The 19,115-nt window shown below is 47.5% G+C and overlaps 1 protein-coding gene across 1 annotated transcript; it reads right to left on the reverse strand.

The window, feature by feature from the left end:
• Positions 1–6,366: 6,366 nt before the first annotated feature.
• On the reverse strand, positions 6,367–18,103 carry KLF5 (Kruppel like factor 5). The gene is made up of 4 exons (XM_015832333.1): positions 17,924–18,103; positions 13,033–13,894; positions 12,055–12,114; positions 6,367–6,449 (listed from the first exon to the last, which is right to left on the reverse strand). Exons 1-4 carry the CDS (start codon positions 18,101–18,103, stop codon positions 6,367–6,369), a joined length of 1,185 nt encoding a protein of 394 aa, XP_015687819.1.
• Positions 18,104–19,115: the final 1,012 nt, after the last annotated feature.

Here is a 19,115-nt window from a genome sequence, read left to right on the forward strand (position 1 = left end):
AAATATGCTGTGAACTGCCCTGAGTCCTATGGGAGAAGGGCGGTATACAAATTAAATTTGAATGAAAATTTGAATGAATGAAAAGAGACCTTGGTGTTTTTTTAAAAGGGATCTGTCAGAAACCCACACCATCTGCCCTGCCTGTTACAAGCTCAGAATAGAGACAGAGGTTTTCATCTATTTGGGAAATGGTTACAAGCTCAGAATAGAGAGAGAGGTTTTCTTCTATTTGGGAAACGGTTCCACCGCGTACCATTTTTGGACTTCAGATTCTAAAGATGGCCCTCCTACCCCTGGATTCCTTTTAGAGTTGTGGGCTGCTATGGGACTCACAGAGGGTGCACAGATTTAACAACCGTGATTCTGTGCTGACGCTGTGTCCCAAGGGTGCTTTTCCAAAAGGCAACTGGACTTTCTTCATGTTGTTGTGTTTCTTTGAAAACGTTTTGCTTCTCCTCCAAGGAGATCCTGCAATTCTCTTGGATGAGAAGTGAAACATTTTCAAAGGAAAAAAAAAAAACCCCAAGAAAGTCCAGTTGACTTTTTTGGTTTTTTTTAAACCAGCTTTGGGACAAGCAGGAGCTGGATGATTGAGAATCTCTACAGATCAGGGGTGTCAAACTGCCGGCCTGCAGGCCGGTTGCATCATACGTAGACCGCGCCCAATGCAAAAAATGTTGCGATACGTCACATGTCACATGACGTGGTGAGTTTGATACCTATGCTATAGGCAGGGCTTTTTTTTGTCATAGAACGCCCAGAACGGAGTTCCGGCACCTTTTTGGGATGGAACCTTGCAGGGTAGGCAAGGCGGGTTGTATGACGTGTCTGAGTTCCAGCACCTTTTTTTTATTTATTTACAAAAAAAGCACTGGCTATAGGTACTTAGTGCTAAGGTAGAGCGGTGGACTGCAGGCTGCAATCAAGAAACACATTTGACTGACACAGCAGGTCCACAACATCAATCATAAAGTGACAACAGCAGTCCATTGGGAGGCATCATTAACCATGCCGGGGGGGGGGGGTCCTTAATCAGATCATGCTTTAAGTCTAAGGCCACACTTGGAATACTGCATCCAGTTTTGGTCACCACGATGTAAAAAAGATGTAGAGATTCTAGAAAGAGTACAGAGAAGAGCAACAAAGATGATCAGGGGACTGGAGGCTAAAACATATAAGGAACAGTTGCTGGAATTGGGTATATCTAGTTTAATGAAGAGAAGGACGAGGGAGGACATGATAGCAGCCTTCCAATATCTCAGGGGCTGCCACAAAGAAGAGGGAGTCTAGCTATTCTCCAAAACCCCTGAAGGCCGGAGAAGAAGTAACGGATAGACACTAATCAAGGAGAGAAGCAACCTGGAACTAAGGAGAAACTTCCTGACAGTTAGAACAATTAACCAGTGGAACAACCTACCTCCAGAAGCAGTGAATGCTCCAATGCTGGAAAGAAGAGACTGGACAGCCATTTGTCTGAAATGGTACAGGGTTTCCTGCCTGAGCAGGGGGTTGGAGTAGATGACCTCCAAGGTCCCTTCCAACTTTATTATCATTATTGTCATTATTATCATATTATTATTATTATTATTATTATTATTATTATTATTATTATTATTATTATTATTATTATTATTATTATTATTATTATTATTATTATTATTATTTGTCTGTCTAATTTCAGGGGAATATTGCATACGATCCATCCAAGAGACTACAAAATAACTCTCCGTTCAGCTTGGGGGGGGGGGAGAAATGATTTCGTTTTACCTGTAAGATCTGTCATGTTTCTTTCTCATTTCTTTGTCTAACAAAGATATGCAAGTCAAGCCAGACCAACATTAATCTAATCCTGTCTCTGAAACACCATCTTTGGTACAGCCATAGCATCCTGACCATCTTTTTCACTTCTTAACTTGAACCAAGCTTGAATCTGGCAAAAGGTGCTGAAATTTAAAGACCCACTGATGGTTTAATACCCTTTGGCTGAAACTGGCAATGTTTGGATCTGAGTTGTTTTGTATCACTACATCGTTGCCTGCCATGTAACGACTCAAAGGAACACTTGTTTTCAAACAAAAGCTCATAAAATAAAGTTCCCAATTGCCAAAGTAAGCAAACCTTGGAAAAGGCGAGTTGCACACCAGAACCAGATGTACGCACACCAGCATCTGTCAGAAGGGGCTCTGTTTACAGCTAAGAGTCATCTTCCTTATCAGACATCAAATATTTGGAACTGAAGCTTTACTTCAATCCCTTTGGGGCAGCAAGTGACATTCTTCCAGGAGATATATTGGGCACTTAATTAAAAAACAAATTTTTTGTCAGTTGTAAGAACTGAAAAATGTTTCAGAGCTGGCACAACTGACTCTACATGAAGCCAACAACAGCAATGGTTAACTACTGAATCCTTGGCAGCCATTTCGTCCCCAAGACAGAAAAAGGTTGGCAACGCTTCCCAATCCTTTGCAAGGCACCCAAGAGCCTATTTCAACCAATCAGAATAGAGCTGGAAGGCACCTTGGAGGTCTTCTAGTCCAGCCCCCTGCTCAAGCAGGAGACCACCTACCATTTCAGACAAGTGACTGTCCAGTCTCTTCTTTAAAACCTCCAGTGATGGAGCACCCACAACTTCTGGAGGCAAAGCTGTTCCAGTGGTTAATTGTCCCCACTGTTAGGAAGTTTCTCCTTAATTCCAGGTTGCTTCTCTCTTTGATCAGTTTCCAACCATTGTTTCTCGTCCTGCCCTCTGGTGCTTTGGTGAACAACCTGGCCCCCTCTGCCTTGTGGCAGCCCCTCAGATACTGGATTACTATTAGTTTCCAACCTCTCAGAGATGGAGATAGAGGATCCAAATTCTGACACAAGTAACGATACATATGTACAGTTACAGGCACAACAAACATCCAGCCCTGTACATATGGGTGTAAAGGAAAGAAATAATTTTTGCACTTGTGCCAGAAGCACCGAGGCACTTCTGGGTTGAAAGGATTAGCCGGTGGCACCACCATTGCCCTGGGGATGCCCGGTAGGGGGCTCCTTTCATGTCCCCAGCAGGAGCTGGAGTGAGGAACGAGAACTCAACCCCGCCCCACAGCAGCTCCCGGATCTCGAACATGGGCTTGTTATCCTCCTACTCAGCATTCCAACCACTCTAACCACTGTGCTCCTTTGTTGTTAGTTGCGAAGTCGTGTCCGACCCATCGCGACCCCATGGACAACGTTCCTCCAGGCCTTCCTGTCCTCTACCATCTTCTGGAGTCCATTTAAGCTCACGCCTACTGCTTCAGTGACTCCATCCAGCCACCCCATTCTCTGTCGTCCCCTTCTTCTATTGCCCTCCATCTTTCCCAGCATTAGGCCCTTCTCCAGTGAGTCCTTCCTTCTAGAAAGCATTTACAGGCTGGGATCTCTCATCTCTGAAAGGGTCTGATTTTCTGCTCAAGATCAGAACAGGTTGGCCCCAGGTGCAAGCCAAGGAAACTTCAGAGTTACTCGAGCGGGTGAGACTTCATTTTGCGTTAATCTTTTCTTGTGCTATCCAGTGCCCTTTCTTGAGCTATATCCATCCTGCCTCAGATCAAAAAAAAATTCTGTCCGAAGAAGGTCACTTAAAACAAAAACAAGAGTTAAGACAACAAGGAATAGCCTTGGAATGGTGGTCTTATCTCCAGATACAAGCAAGATACATGAAGGATAAGCAAGAGTGGGGAATTAACAGACAAGACACGGGGTTAGATAAAATACTGCTAGGCCCGGAGAAAAAACAAATTAAAAATATTTATAAATACTTGTTGGAATATAAGCTATGTGAGGAGCAGGTTAAAGAAACAATGGTGACATGGGCAATGGATTTAGGATATAATATAAACATGGATCAATGGCAGCAAGTATGGGAACGAAATAATAAAATTACACTGGCGACATCATATAAAGAAAACCTCTATAAGATGGTTTATAGATGGCATTTGCCTCCGGCCAGATTAGCCAAAATGTATAATGGATACTCACTTATGTTCTGGAAGTGCAAAAAAGAAAAGGGCACATTTTTTCATGTATGGTGGACATGTAGAGAAGCACAGGTGTACTGGCTTATGGTCTGGGAATGGGTAACAGAAATGACTAGGCAAAGCATCCAATATAAACCTGAGACATTATTATTAGGAATATGAGGGAAAAACGTAAATAAAGGTGACGCATATCTAATCGTACACGTGATAACGGCGGCAAGGATTTTATTTGCTCAAAAGTGGAAAGCAATGGAAGCACCGAGTGGGGAAGCACTAATAAAGAAAATTATGGATTGCGCAGAACTAGACAAGATAACTGAAAAACTAAAAAATCAGGAAGAAACAGAATTTTATCGAATCTGGAATAAATTCTACAAATGGAGGGGAAAAAGAATGGGGTCAACAGAAGAGATATAAGTAGAGGTAGATACTGGGAATGTACAGCTGTATATAGATATATCGTATATATTTAAATGTATAGTATGGACTGACAAGATGGAGATGTATGTCAAAGACGATGTACCATGTTCAATGTTTTTATAATCTCTTCTTTTTTCTTTTGTATTCAATAAAAAAAAAAATTAAAAAAAAAATTTCTGTCCAACAAATGTAATCAGCCAAAACTGACAGGACAGACAACCCAAAATCTTCTCCAAAATATGCACACAAGTCAAGCCTGGAACTGCCGGAGAAGTGAGGGTTGACCAACACACTGCAAGACAGTGTCTTTAAAATGCATCCAACTGCTCTCCACAGGTATTTATTTGCAGTTCAGGAAAACCAGAAGAATGTGTTCTGAAGAAAGTTGTCTCCCCCTTCCAGTGATAACAACCATTTTAAGATTAAATATTATTTCTGAGGATTGCTTATTCTGGATTAAAAACGGGTGAGGTACGTGTGCGTTACCACGTTGGTCTGAAAAATAAGAGGTGGCTTATCCACACGCATATTTGTGCTGACCACTCTGTAGAGTGGCTACTGCTGGGATAAAGTTTTTATGTTCTTTAGCTCTCTTTCCAAACATATGCCTCTTTTACTTAACTGCACAGGAGCACCAAAGTGTCAGAAAACTACCAGGTCAGCCTCATTCTTCTTCTTTTTCCCTTCTCTGTATGCTTCCAGAAATAACTTCAAGCAAGTCACTTCCAACTTTTATGGAAAACCTGTTAGATCTTAAGATTTTCAATCAGGTGTTGGGACTTTCCCTCATAGCTCAGTGGGTCTGGCTCCCCCCTTCTTTGTAGGGGTCTGGAAATAAATCTCAGGGCAAGGAAAGAATTGATAACAAACAAGGAGGAATGGATTTCCAACAAGGTCCAAACTAATTCATCTGCAACTCCTTTGAACACGGGACATCCCAGAGATGACTAAGAGCAGAAAGGCTAACATTCATCAGACATTATCAAAGAAAGCAGAATGACCCAGATTTCAAAACCAGCCCACCAACACTGGACAGTATTTAAATTCACCCTTGCATTTAGCTCATGAATTCAAGCATCTTACTCATAAAAATCTCCTGCAATCATCTCAGTTCAACAAAGCTACTTAGCAACTGAAGGAGGTATATAAGGCTTTTAAAGCCCGCAAACGTGGATTAAAAATTAACCAGGTTTAACTTGTTGCTTAACTTGGTAGCCCCTGGAACCTTGGCGGTTTAATCTGTGAGGACCCAAGAGGGGAAAAAAAAAGTGGACCTGTCTTAAGATCTTGGATCGGTTTTAAAATCAAGCTAATAAACTATGATCTTGACCACATTGTTTCTGCTCAAGATCCACTATAGTTTTCTTGAAAGGGTGCTAGCCACCTCCAAAAAAATCAACACTGGTGCATCAATCAGAGACACTTTACATTAGGGGTCTTCAAACTCGGCCCTTTGATGACTCGTGGACTTCAACTCCCAGAATTCCTGAGCCAGCCACGCTGAGGGGAAAGGGAGAGGTTTCCAAGCTGAGCCATGCTGGCTCAGGAATTCTGGGAGTTGAAGTCCACGAGTCATAAAAGAGCCAAGGTTGCCTACCCCTGGCCTAGGCTTTATCTTAGCTTGTAAGGGATTCAAGGAAGTCTGACTGCAAACCAGGGTTAAACAAACCACAACTCTGGGTCACTTCTGCATCTGGCCAAGCCCTGCTAGTTCTGAGCCAGGGTGAAGCCATAGCTCTTACCCTCCATTGCCTTAGGTAAAGAGACCAGTTTTTGGACAAGAAAATGTGTTTGCTCCAGTGGAATCACTTTTTAGAAACACACCATAGGTTCCCAAACAGCCCCACTCAAGATGCTGCCAAAATTCAACTTCCTTCTCTGGTGACCGGATTCCAAAACCAAATTTCTTATTCAGCCCTTCCCAGTCTGGAGCCCTTTCTCAGAGATGCTGATGGATGCCCGTCACCCTCCAGCCGCCATAATTCTGCTGGCTGAGGATGAGGGGAGATGTAATCCCTTCTCCTAGAGGGCCGAAGAATCGGAATGAAGTTACGTCAGGGAACTGGAGGCTAAAACATACAAGGAAGGGTTGCTGGAATTGGGTATGTCTAGTTTAACAAAAAGAAGGACGAGGTGTGACATGATATAGCAGTATCCCAATATCTCAGGGGCTACCCCAAAGAAGAGGAAGTCAAGCTATTCTCCAAAGCACCTGAAGGCAGGACAAGAAGCAAAGAGAGAAAGAGAGAAGCAACCTAGAACTAAGGAGGAATTTCCTGACAGTTAGAACAATTAATCAGTGGAACAACCTGCCTCCAGAAGTTGTGAATGCTCCAACACTGGAAGTTTTTAAGAAGAGACTGGACAGCCATTTGTCTGAAATGGTATAGGGTTTCCTGCCTGAGCAGGGGGTTGGACTAGATGACTTCCAAGATCCCTTCCAGCTCTATTCATTGGTTGAAATAGGCCTTCCAATTTTTTATTATTATTATTAAGAATAAGAATAAGAATAATTGCACAGTCAGCCAGATGTTCAGACTGGATTTGGCATTTTTGTCTACCTATCGAGTCCTTACCAAGGACCTGGGATAGGCAGATGTGGATGTTTGATGGTGTTAGAGATATCGTCGCAGGATGGAAGCAGTTCCTAGTAAGGCTGCCTTTTGCAATTGACTAATGGCAAATTTGTCAATGCCAATGGTGTTCAAGTGGTGCTCCAGTTGTTTTGGGATTGCACCCAAGGCGCCTATTACTATTGGTACTACCCTTGCTTGCCTTTGCCACAGTCTTTCTATTTCTATTTGTAGGTCTTTGTATTTTGTTATCTTCTCCAGTTCTTTCTCATCTATTCTGCTCTCTCCAGGCATTACCACGTCCACTATCCAGACTTTTTTGTCTTTCTTATCGACAATTGTTAAGTCCGGGGTGTTATGTTGCAGGTGCTTGTCTGTTTGAATTCTGAAGTCCCAGAGCAGTTTAACTTTATCATTTTCTATGACTTTCTCTATTTTATGATCCCACCAGTTCTTGTTGCTGCTGCTGCTACTACTACTACTAACTACTACTACTACTACTACTACTACTACTACTACTACTACTACTACTACTATTATTATTATTATTATTATTATTATTATTATTATTATTATTATTATTATTATTATGCTTTTCACAGGCTGAAGATAAGGCACTAGTTGCTACACCCAGGAGCTTAAGTCTGTGAGGAGCAGAAACAGAAACCAGTTGCCGACATCTGCAGTCCTGCTGCCTCGACACAGGAGGCTGCCATCTCAAAGCCTGTCCTTGCCACCACCACCACCCCCCAGCCAAGCAAGGTGCCAACCTGCCAGGTCCCCAGATTCTGCAGCCCCCCCCCCCCGTCGCCTTGCCCGCCTGCTCCCCAACTCCACCCCACCGCTCGGGCCCGTCAGCCTTTCTTCACGCAAAGGAATGCCATTAAAGTCCCTGAATGCTATTCAGGTGGAGACAGGTTCCTAAATAAATAGCATGAGAGGGGCCAGGATTTCTAATACAAAGAAGGCAGCACACTTTCCATTTCAACTTCCAAACACGTCTTCAGTGGCGGCTGCGGACTTAATTCTTTTTTTTTTTTTTCTTAAAAAGAAAAGAAAAGAAAAAAGAACCCAAATGACAGATTGCCAAGAAGGGCGGATAACAGTAGGTTTAAGAGGAATTGTTCGGAAGACCGAGAACTACCCATGGACCTCCACAGATACTACAGAACAAGTTGAGCCGGCTAAACAGGTTTGCGAAAGCCCTCGGGGAGATTGGAAAGAGTATCACACAAAACTTTAATAACCTGCGTTTCATGACCTACATTTATTAAAGCTTTCAAGTTGCAGGGTTCATTAAGAACCCTGTTTAAGAAAGAAAAGAAAAAAAAATGAGTTAAGCCAAGCAAGTATGCCGGACAAATTGGCATTTGGGTAGAATCGGTTAAACCAAGCTTTATTTTGAAAGCTCAGATTTCTCCCCTAGAAAACACCCTTTCCTGCATGATATTCTCCACTGATAATTTCAGCCATGGGGACCTTGGGAATGGCAGTGCATTTGGGCAAACAGATTTTTATCACTGGGGGGGGGGAGGGTCCTTGGTGCTCTCCGAGATTGGTTGTTTTTCTTGCAGATGTTTCATTATCCAAACAAGATAAGATCCTCATCAGTACTAGCACTAACGCTGACGATGTTACCTAGTTTGGTAATGAAATGTCTGCAAGACAACAACCAAGCTCAGAGAGCATCCGGGAGCCCTTATTTCAACCTTGAGCTACAAATATTCTCTTTTATTAAATCTATCATTGCCATCAAAAGCCCAGGTCAGTGAGAGCAGGACTATGCAAATTATCGCTGCTGCAACCACACCCTGAACACAAAAACTATAAAGCAAAAGAGGCAGGATTCACACATATCTAACCTATAGTGCAGGTGGATTTGGGCGTAGAGTCTACAGAGCCGTAATAATTTGCAAATCAAAATGTTTGGCTTATTGGACTAGATGTGGGAAAAAAAAGAAAAGAAGAGAGAGACTATGGCTTACTTTTTAAAAGCCAGACTTGAACGAAATACGTTTTTTACACAAAGTATCAGCTTAGTCGTAGCTTTCTTCTGGAATTGAACATGTCTGTTTCGGGTTACAGATAGTCCTCGAATTATGACTATTTGTTTAGCGAGCCTTTGAAGTTACGATGGCACCGAGGAGTCTTTTTTTTACAGCCCGTCCTTGCATTGGCAACCATCACAACGTTCTCTTACGATGTTTGGCAACTGGCATCTGTTTATGACGGTTGCAACATCCAGTGATCATCATTTGCAACTTTCCCAGCCATCGTCTGGCATGGCAAATGTCAATGAGATGTCTTATTTAATGACTGCGGTGTTTTGTTCAAAAACCACAGCAAAAAAGGCTGCAAAATCAGGTGCAAAAATGTACGCGATGCCTTTACGTAATCGCTGTACCACTTAACAACCGATTTTCCAATCCCTACGATGGCCATAACTCAAGGACTATCTCAGGGGTAGGCAACCTTAGCTCTTTTCTGACTCGTGGACTTCAACTCCCAGAATTCCTGAGCCAGCCATGCTGAGGGGAAAGGGAGAGGTTTCCAAGCTGAGCCATGCTGGCTCAGGAATTCTGGGAGTTGGAGTCCACGAGTCAGAAAAGAGCCAAGGTTGCCTAACCCTGGACTATCTGTTCTTTTAAAATTAATGCATGATTTAAAACAAATCGCGGGGGGAAATAAGGCATTTTAACATTCCAACAGTTAGTCTACTACCAGGCTGCCCAAACAACCCAACCCTTTTATTTATTTTTAGCCAACTCTTCAAACAAGGTTTTCTAGAGCGCATTACACAACTTTTTCGAGTTTAGAAAAACGTTACTACGTTTTGCACCCAAATATTTATAGTAACCACGGGTAAGGAAACACTTGTAGAAGCTTTTGGTTCCGGGCATGCCTATTATGAAATCGTTCCTGTTCCCAAAACCACAGGGCTCGGGGTGAGAGATGGAGGGACCTGCAGTCGGGCAAAAAACGAGAGACGTGTAAGTTTCCCACATGTAATTCTGGCACGGTGGCAAAGATTGTAGTTTCAGCCCTGTTGTTGGGCACAATCTTTCTCAAATTCTAGAAGCCTCCAGCAAGCAAAGCAGCCCAGGTACAGCTGCTCCTTGCCTAAGGCCAGTTAAACAGAAGCCCGAGGTACCTTCGCTCTCCCATTTTTTTTCAGAGAGAGTCCTCCTTCCACATTGACGGAAGTTGTTCGTTGGGGCGTAACGGGAAGAAAAAGATTTCTCTTGGACGACTCGGGTGAGACCAGAATGAACAGCCCACACAGATCGGTGACTTTGGTACTTTTGAACCATAAACATTGTAAGACGCCCAGAAGTTGCCCTGTGGTGGGCAGCCAATACATTGTATAAACAAACAAACAAACAAACTATGGTTTGTTGAACTCAGACTGGCCTCGGCTGCAAGCCACGCTAAGCCCAAGCAAGTAAGACGGTGCCAAGGAACAACAAGACCGCTTTGTGTTTCGCTGGGTGTCCCCAGAAGTCTAGGCTTGGGGGGGGGGGGAATACCTGAGGATTATTCAACCTGAATATATATTTGGGATTATTCAACTTGAGGAACCTGATGGCACAGCAAGTTTTGAGTTGTCGGAGGATGAATAATCCCAAATTTTCAACAGCCATCCCCTGAAACTACTCAGCAAAGACAGGGAAGCCTAGATGAGTAAAATTTCCCATCCCGGGTGAGAATTGAGGCTCGGCAACTTTTGCCAACCATTAGGAAAACTTGCTTTATGACTGTTGCTGTTAACCTTTTCTCTCTGCTTTGGTTCTTTTGAGAAAGAACGGGCTTCGTTTATCAAAACTTGATTTCCATAGTAACTCTTTTTGCCCGGAGATATTTCAGTCATTCCACAATGAGCAAACGTTGAATACGGGCCCTTGTTCCACAGACGAAGCCAGACTCAGATCATTTTTTTTCCCCCATTTAAAAATCAGATTCAGCTCTTAACAAGGAGGGTGAAGGGAGCCATTTCAACTGCAAACCCAACATTTCATAAACCGCAGCAACCAAGCCATTCTGACAACTCAAAATTGCTTTGCCACCGAAACAAAATTTCAGGGTTGTCGCTCAAAAGGTTTTAACGCTTTTTAGATGATTTTAGCTGTTATATCAAATCTGTGCTGAACCGTTTAGCTGACAGACGCTTCTCCTGCTGGTCGATCTGACCTCATATTTCAAGGCTGACTCAGGTTTGTTTTCCACACAAAAGAACCACCAAATGGTAATCTATTTTGAAAAGTGTTTTATCCTATACAGACTGACTCAATAACCCCTGAAAAACCCATATATGCAGAATCAACTGGCCACACAGCCTGGCTTTATGAACCTCCACCAAACCTTCACGAGGAGACAACTGCTAAGTTTCCAGCTGACAACACCTGGTCAACAGTACATGCAATCTCAGACCAGATTTATCAAGTTTATCGCATGCTAAGTCTGCTCATTCAGCTCGAGAAAGAAAGCCGAGTTTATCGTGGAACGGAACTTCAACAAATGTTTATCATTTATTTAATTTGATGTAGGCCTTCCCGCTGAGCCGAAGGCAGAAGAAGGCAGGCTGTTGGGCAGGAAATCAACTTTTTTTAAAATATACAGTATATTTTATGAAATGAATAGGGAATAAGGGCCTTTGAGATTTGCAGCGTAACCCCAAGCATGTGTCACGATCATGGTTTTAATGGAGCTAAACTAAGGTTTGATGCACAGAGATTCCATCAAAAAAAAATGACAGCACGCATTAAATGGCAGCATAATTCAGCTGGAAAGGGCTGGGGTGGAGGAGGGTGAGTGGAAAGTAATAGAGCTTCAAAGAGGGTATTTATTCACTGTTCAAATTCACCCTCTTTATTTTCTAAAGCTTTAAAAGTGTCCTTCTTCATTTTAGTAACCGGCGTGACTGATTTATAACTCTTCCGTTTCAAGCAAATCAAGTTAAACCTTTTCAAGCAGAGCAGAGAAAAACAGGATGGCTAATTTATACTTATAGTAAAATCATAACAAGCAAAAAAAAAAAAACCAACAACAACACATACCAGTGTGAGTTCGCAGGTGTGCTTTTAAATGGGACGATTTCGTGTACACTTTAGTGCAACCTAAGATAGAAAATCAGAAAGAGACATTAAGGGTCAAGTGCATTTAATGGCTAGAAAACAGTAACAATCACCCAAAAGCTGCAATGCTTCTGATAGTTCTAATTGGTGGCCCTAATATATTTAAGAAATTTATTCCAATGTCTAGCTTTTGCCCAGAGCAAAAAGGGAGTTGCTAGTGATACACACAAGTCACAATCAACCACACCTACATTTTCAACTCAGTACATTTACCATCCTAAACGTGCAAGTTGAATTAATCAATCAAGAATCTTCTAGTTCCCATAATTATGCATCTCACATTTTATCCACTTCTCTTATAAGCTGTGTGTTCAACAGCAAAATCAGTTATTAACACGTAACAAAATAGTATAGGATTACCTGCCTGAGCAGGGGGTTGGACTTGATGACCTCCAAGGTCCCTTCCAACTTTATATTATTATTATTATTAACAGAATCTGCTATCTACCTGGGAAAACATTCACCCTTTATTTCAACCTGTTTCTAGTTAAATCAGGGAAAATGCTGCTGGCAGGGCTCAAAAAACATGAAGAAAAAGTAGCTACGACTTCAAGTCGCTACGACTGTTAGTCTTCTCCAACTTAGCGAGTGAACTACACTTCCCATCATTCTCAGCCAACAAGCTCATGTGAATTGTTCAGATGTGAGGTGTGGAATGCTGGCTTATGACGTTGGCTTCCATTTACATTCAAACCTTGCCTATGCTTAAGGTGCATTGTTTTTAATTAAACATTTTCTTCTTTTCGAAACAACACGCAAAATGCTCGGTGAGGACAGATCAGCCGCCATGTTGCAGAAAAGAAAGAAAACATTTGGAAGAGTTTCCGGAAGGAAAAGCTAGCTACCTAAGAGGCCTGTTTCCTTGGGAGAATTTGTTCTGTTCCCCTTCCTCAAGCTTACCAGGGTAGTCACAGTAATGAATCCGTCTCTTCTCCAAGTCGGGGTTACTCCTCCGATTATATCTGACGGTCGGGATGCTGGGCGAATTCATGGGGAGGCTGGCGGTCAAGGTTGGGTTGTGGATGGCCAACTTGGAAGCGATGGTGGCCGCGTAAGACGGAGGCGGGGTTAAATTCTGCATCATTTCCACCTGCCGGTCGGGGCTCCCAGGCTCTGAACTTGGGGGTGAAGGGGGGAAGTAGGTGGCTGGCTGCTGCAGAAACTGGCTGGGCATAGCGTACGTGCAGGGAGGAACCCCGTGGAACGGTTTCATGGGGGTCTGGGACATGGCTGGAGAGAGGGTGTTCAGGCCTGTCATGGAGGAAGACAGGGAGACGTTGCTAAGGGAGTCCATGCCCGCTGCATTTGGCAGGTCTAAATCAGGAGAGCTGAGGAGCTGGTACAGTTGGCCCTGCTGGGGCGGAGGCACAGAGAGGCACAGATCGACGGCAGACATCTCCTGCTTGATGAAGAGGCTGTTCACGTCCGGCGCCTGGTGGGGGCTGAAGATGCTCGTAAACTCGGGGAGCGCCTGGGCAGAGTTGGGGGCCACAGGAGCTGCCTCACTCTGGTGGTTGAAGGCACCGACCGGCTCCGTCTTGATGTGGGTCGCGGGGCCCCTGGGGGCCTTGAAAAGGCCCGTCCTCAGCTGGGACAGGTCCGGCAGGTAGAGGTTCATGTTGACGCTGTAAGGCACCCCGTCACCGTTGGTGAAGAACTGATCCACCACCGAGGCACTGTCCCGCCGGTACTTTTTGTGCTCGGAGAGGGAGGGCATGGGAGGAAGCTGGGGGGTCAAATATTTCTCCATCTCGCATCGGGTCTGGATGAGAACGAAATCAGCCAAAAAGAGAAACAAAGAGAAAGAGAACGAGATAAGCTTACCGCCTGGAATCGTTACGAACCTTAACACATTTTTACAAAAAAATCGAGCCCGGGATGAGATTTCTTACAAATTATACCACACCCTGGAAAAGCCACCTTCAAATTTAATCCAGGAGACAGTCTTCATGATCCAGAAGTGCAAAGAATGGGGGGGGGAAATTCACCCAGAGGCTAGTCGAAGAAACCCCCGTCTATTCCTGAGATGCCTCTACCTTGAACACATAGCGGCCTGAGCAGGAACAGAGATTAAAATTCAAATTCACCAGCAGGACTCACTTTCGGGAATTGTTCAGGTCTTGAGTTAAGTTTGCAAGAACATTCCTCAAAAAAAGCAGGTCCTTCGTCCAGTCCAAACAGAAAGTTTTTACTGAGTTATTTTAAGAAAAGCAAGTAGAACGATAGGAGGACCTCACGTTGACAGACACATGCTTCACCTTCCTACCCGACTACACCTTCAAGAAGAGGCATATACTGTAAGAATAACTATTTAAAGCCGTTTGGTACAAGAATCAAAAGCGAAAATTAAACTATTGGATACATTATCTTGGAAGGCTAATTATAGCAAGTGATACAACTGGGTGGCAAAGCCTTTAGTTATGAAAAAGCACCGCATGCCATTTTCTACATTTCATCTAGAGGATCTTTTTTTTTTTTAATCAAGGCTTCCAAGAATGCAGACACTTTGCTGGCTTGGACTCTTTGGCATCTTAAGCCATTAAGGCTGTCTCCCCCCCCCTCTTAGGTAGGTAGGTAGGTAGGTAGGTAGGTAGGTAGGTAGGTAGATAGATAGATAGATAGATAGATAGATAGATAGATGATAGATAGATAGATAGATAGATAGATAGATAGATAGATAGATAGATAGATAGATAGATAGATAGATAGCAGGCAGGCAGGCAGGCAGGCAGGCAGGCAGGCAGGCAGGCAGGCAAAAAAGGTTTATGGGTTGTTGGTTTGAGTTCCGAGCTTGGCAATTTGGTTGCAGATGTTTGGTCACATTGGAGGAGAATTCAAAGCTCGGAACTCAAACCAACATCGAACTACCAACCCGAGCTACTAACATTCAAACGCATTTCCAAAAAAAAAAAAAAAGCTGAGAAGGAAAGAAGAAATAAAAATCAAATAGGAAATTGTAGGGCTACTTTTGTGTAACTTTTTATGGGGGGGAGGGTGTCTTACAGAGAAGATCACAACAATTTCCCACGGGGAGGACAGGACACGCAAGCAGCTAGGGTGTGAAAATCTCTTGTGAAACAAGCGACTTAAGAGTCTCTAAACACTTTGGGGTTTGAGAGAACTAAAGACCTTGCCCCAAGCCACCAAGATCTTCTGGAGGCTTTCGCTTTACCCCAGGGCGGGTCCCCGGGTGTGAGGTTCTCCGAGAAAGTTTCCCACCCACCGGAATAGACTGGAAGGCCCCTTTTCGCAGGCCTTCCCTCTCAGACTTGCGGGCTTGGGGGTCAACTTCCAGAGAGGGCACGCGCAGGGGTGGAAGCGATCCTAAAGCTTGACCTGACCTGACCTGACCTGACCTGACCAGGAGGCTTCAGAGACAGCGGATTTCAGCCATTTCTACATTCATTCTCTCTCTCTCTCTCACACACACACAGACAGACAGACAGACACACACCTCTCTCACTCGTTGTCCCCCAGGAAGATGCCTGCTCTCGGAGACCCCCCTTCCACGACCCTGCGCGGATCCAGGGGATTCCCAGGACAGCCCCGCGACCCGCGCCCGGCCAAGCAGGGATCGCGCGCCGCGGGACGACCCTCCCCACGTCTGCCCTCAACACCCTCGGGAAGGAAGCCCGCATCCCCTCCGGGTCACAGCCGGGCCAGGCCTGAGAAAAGGGCTTTTCCTCGCGGTTTTCCCAAGCCTGCTTCCCCCCCACCCCCTCAACCTGCTCGCCCGCCCGCCTGTCAGAACTGAGACCGGCCGCGGTTTATCCGCGGCCTTTCCGCCGCTCTCATTTACACCACAGCGGAGCTGCTGTGCTTGTTGGGGTTTGGGGGTGTTTTTTATGGGGGGGGAGGAGAGAAGAAGAAAGTCTCCCCCCTCCCTCCCTGAGCCCGATTCTCCCTATAGTCCAGGGGTAGGCCACCTTGGCTCTTTTATGACTCGGGGACTTCAACTCCCAGAATTCCTGAGCCAGCTGCGCTGGCTCAGGAATTCTGGGAGTTGAAGTCCCCGAGTCATAAAAGAGCCAAGGTGGCCTACCCCTGCCCTATGCCTCCGTAGGGGGGCAGGGGGTGTCCAAGCAAAGCCGTGGGCAAAGCCAGCACTCGGCTTCCCAGCGTTAGGGACCCACCGACTTTTCCATCCGTTTCATCCACTCCAGGAAAAAGCCGAGGGAAGCTTTCCCCACGGGCGCCCCGAGAGTGGGAGCCGGCCTCCCTGGCGGCTCCTGCGGCTTTCCCACTTTAGCCTGGCCAGCTGTTCCCAAAAAGGGCAGCCGCCCGAGCTGGGCCCCCCCCCCCCGGGCCCGTCTAAAATGACTGCGTGGGCGAGCGAGCGAGCGAGCGCGGGCCGCTCCGCCTGGTTTTAGCCAGGCCGGGCACAAGGTGGCAGCTGCCGCTCTCCCCGCCCGCCCGCGGCCGCCGCAAGGGAGGGGCAGCGCGCCGGGGAAAGCCAGCGCAGGCACCCGGCCCCGGGCCCGGGGGAAACCCGGCCCGCCCGCCCGCCCGGCCACGTGCGGAAAGAGGAGCCGCGGAGCCCGGCCGCGCTGGAAAGGTGCCCGCAGGTCCGAAAGGCAAGAGGGGGGGGGACAGACGGAAAGCCCCGTCCGGCTATCCTCGGGAAGAGCGGCCGGCACAACGGTTGCCCAAGCGGGTGGGGCCCCTGCAGAGCCCCTTACCGGGACAGGCCCCTGGAAAGCGGACCGAGCCCCCTGTACCCACGGGAGACCGGGGCGCTCCGGATGGGCCAGCACTTTTCCTTTCCTTCTTTCCTTTTCTCCCTTCCTTTCCCTAACCTAACCTGTCCTTTCCTTCACTTCACTTTCCTTTCCTTCACTTCGTTTTCTTTTCCTTTCCTTCTTTCCTTTCCTCCCTTCCCTTCCCTAACCTGTCCTTCTCTTCCCTGTCCTTTCCTTCACTTCGTTTTCTTTTCCTTTCCTTCTTTCCTTTTCTCCCTTCCTTTCCCTAACCTAACCTGTCCTTTCCTTCACTTCACTTTCCTTTCCTTCACTTCGTTTTCTTTTCCTTTCCTTCTTTCCTTTCCTCCCTTCCCTTCCCTAACCTGTCCTTCTCTTCCCTGTCCTTTCCTTCACTTCGTTTTCTTTTCCTTTCCTTCTTTCCTTTCCTCCCTTCCCTTCCCTAACCTGTCCTTCTCTTCCCTGTCCTTTCCTTCACTTCGTTTTCTTTTCCTTTCCTTCTTTCCTTTCCTCCCTTCCCTTCCCTTCCCTAACCTGTCCTTCTCTTCCCTTCCCTGTCCTTTCCTTCACTTTGTTTTCTTTTCCTTTCCTTTCCTTCTTTCCTTTTCTCCCCTCCCTTCCCTAACCTGTCCTTCTCTTCCCTGTCCTTTCCTTCACTTCGTTTTCTTTTCCTTTCCTTTCCTTCTTTCCTTTTCTCCCCTCCCTTCCCTAACCTGTACTTCTCTTCCCTGTCCTTTCCTTCACTTCGTTTTCTTTTCCTTTCCTTCTTTCCTTTTCTCCTTTCCCTTCCCTTCCCTTCCCTAACCTGTCCTTCTCTTCCCTTCCGTCCTTTCCTTCACTTCGTTTTCTTTTCCTTTCCTTCTTTCCTTTTCTCCCCCCCCCCCCTTCCCTTCCCTGCCCTTTCCTTCACTTTCCTTTCCGCTCGCCCGCCTGCCCCACCCAGCACCCGCCGGAGCTCGGCCGAGGCCAGGACACACCCAAGCAGCCCAGCCGCCGGGGCCGCCACCCGCCCTTTGCCCATGCCCCGGGGAAGTCTGTCCCAGAGCCGCCGCCGCTGTCCGCCGCTAGTCCCCACGCGCGGGCGCTTCGCTCACCTGCACCATCTCCTCGCCGGGCATCCGGGCGGCGCCGGGCGGCTGCGGCGGCTTGAGCTCTTCTGGAGCCGGCGGGGCGAAGATGGGCCCTTCCCGGCCGCCCAGCACCGGCTTGAGCTGCGCGAAGACGGGCTCCTCGGGCCCCAGGCGAGCGCTCATGCTCAACACCCGGGTAGCCATCGGGCAACGGCAGCTCTGCGGGAAGAAGGCGCCTGGCCCGCCCTGCGAGGCTCACGCCCTCCGCCTCCGCCTCCTGCTGCTGCTGCGGCTGCCTTGGCTGCTGCTGCTACCGCCGCCGCCGCGCATCGGGCTCCTCTACCTGGCCGAGACCTCCCTCCTGGCGGACCCGGGGCGCGTGCCCGCCCGCCTCTATTTCAGCGCCTCCACCCACAAGGCGGCCCGCCCGGCGCCCCGCCTCGCCCTGCCCCGTACTGGTGGAGGGAGGCTGGCTGGCGGGCCCGAGAGCGCCCCCTCTTGCCAAGCGAGCCCGCCCCGCCACCCCGCAATGCTGGGCAGCGGCTCCTCCCTTCGGGCCAGCGGGCCGCCCTCTCCGGCTGCCGGGCCGCCCTCGGCTGGGAGAAGCGGCATCGGGCAGGGCGGGCCGCTGGGAGGCAGCGGCGCCGAGGCCCGCCTTCCGCCGGGCCGGGGGTGGAGGTGGGGAGAGCCGGGCGCTGGGAGAGATCGTTGGGTCCCGCCGGCTGGCTGGCCGGCCGGCTTTCCGCTTTGCCCTCCGTCGCGGGCCGCCTTTGGGCCTCTGAAGCCCCCCGGGCGCTCCGCTGGGGTCCCTCGGGCTGGGGTGGTCGTCGCCGCCGCCTCCTGTGCTCTGGGGGCCCGGGAGCCGTGCCAAGCGAGAGAGCAGGCGGCGGCCTGGGATGCTGGCCTGCGGGATTTCCCCTAGGCCAGGGGTAGGCCACCTTGGCTCTTTTATGACTCGGGGACTTCAACTCCCAGAATTCCTGAGCCAGCTGCGCTGGCTCAGGAATTCTGGGAGTTGAAGTCCCCGAGTCATGAAAGAGCCAAGGTGGCCTACCCCTGCGGCCTAGGCCCTGTGGGAGGCAGAGAGGAAGCGCCTGGCCCAGGCACGGAGGGCTCCCCGGAGGCTTCGCGCCCTGATGTCCCCAAAATAGAGTTGAGCCCGCTGAAAACTGCTGTAAGGAAAGCCAGGGGAGACTGCTGGCTTTCCCCCCCCCCC

Source organism: Protobothrops mucrosquamatus, unplaced genomic scaffold, assembly GCF_001527695.2.
Source record: "Protobothrops mucrosquamatus isolate PMUCROS unplaced genomic scaffold, P.Mucros_1.0 scaffold2, whole genome shotgun sequence".
NCBI lineage: Eukaryota > Metazoa > Chordata > Lepidosauria > Squamata > Viperidae > Protobothrops > Protobothrops mucrosquamatus.

Bases quoted from the DNA above. Each gene is read 5' to 3' on its own strand.
- KLF5 (XM_015832333.1), bottom strand. From the start codon at position 18,103: ATGGCTACCCGGGTGTTGAGCATGAGCGCTCGCCTGGGGCCCGAGGAG. The intron at 12,115-13,032 runs GTAAGCTTGAGG...TTTCTATCTTAG, and splicing joins TCATTACTGTGACTACCCTG to GTTGCACTAAAGTGTACACG. The intron at 6,450-12,054 runs GTATGTGTTGTT...TCGGCCCTCTAG, and splicing joins ACACCTGCGAACTCACACTG to GAGAAGGGATTACATCTCCC.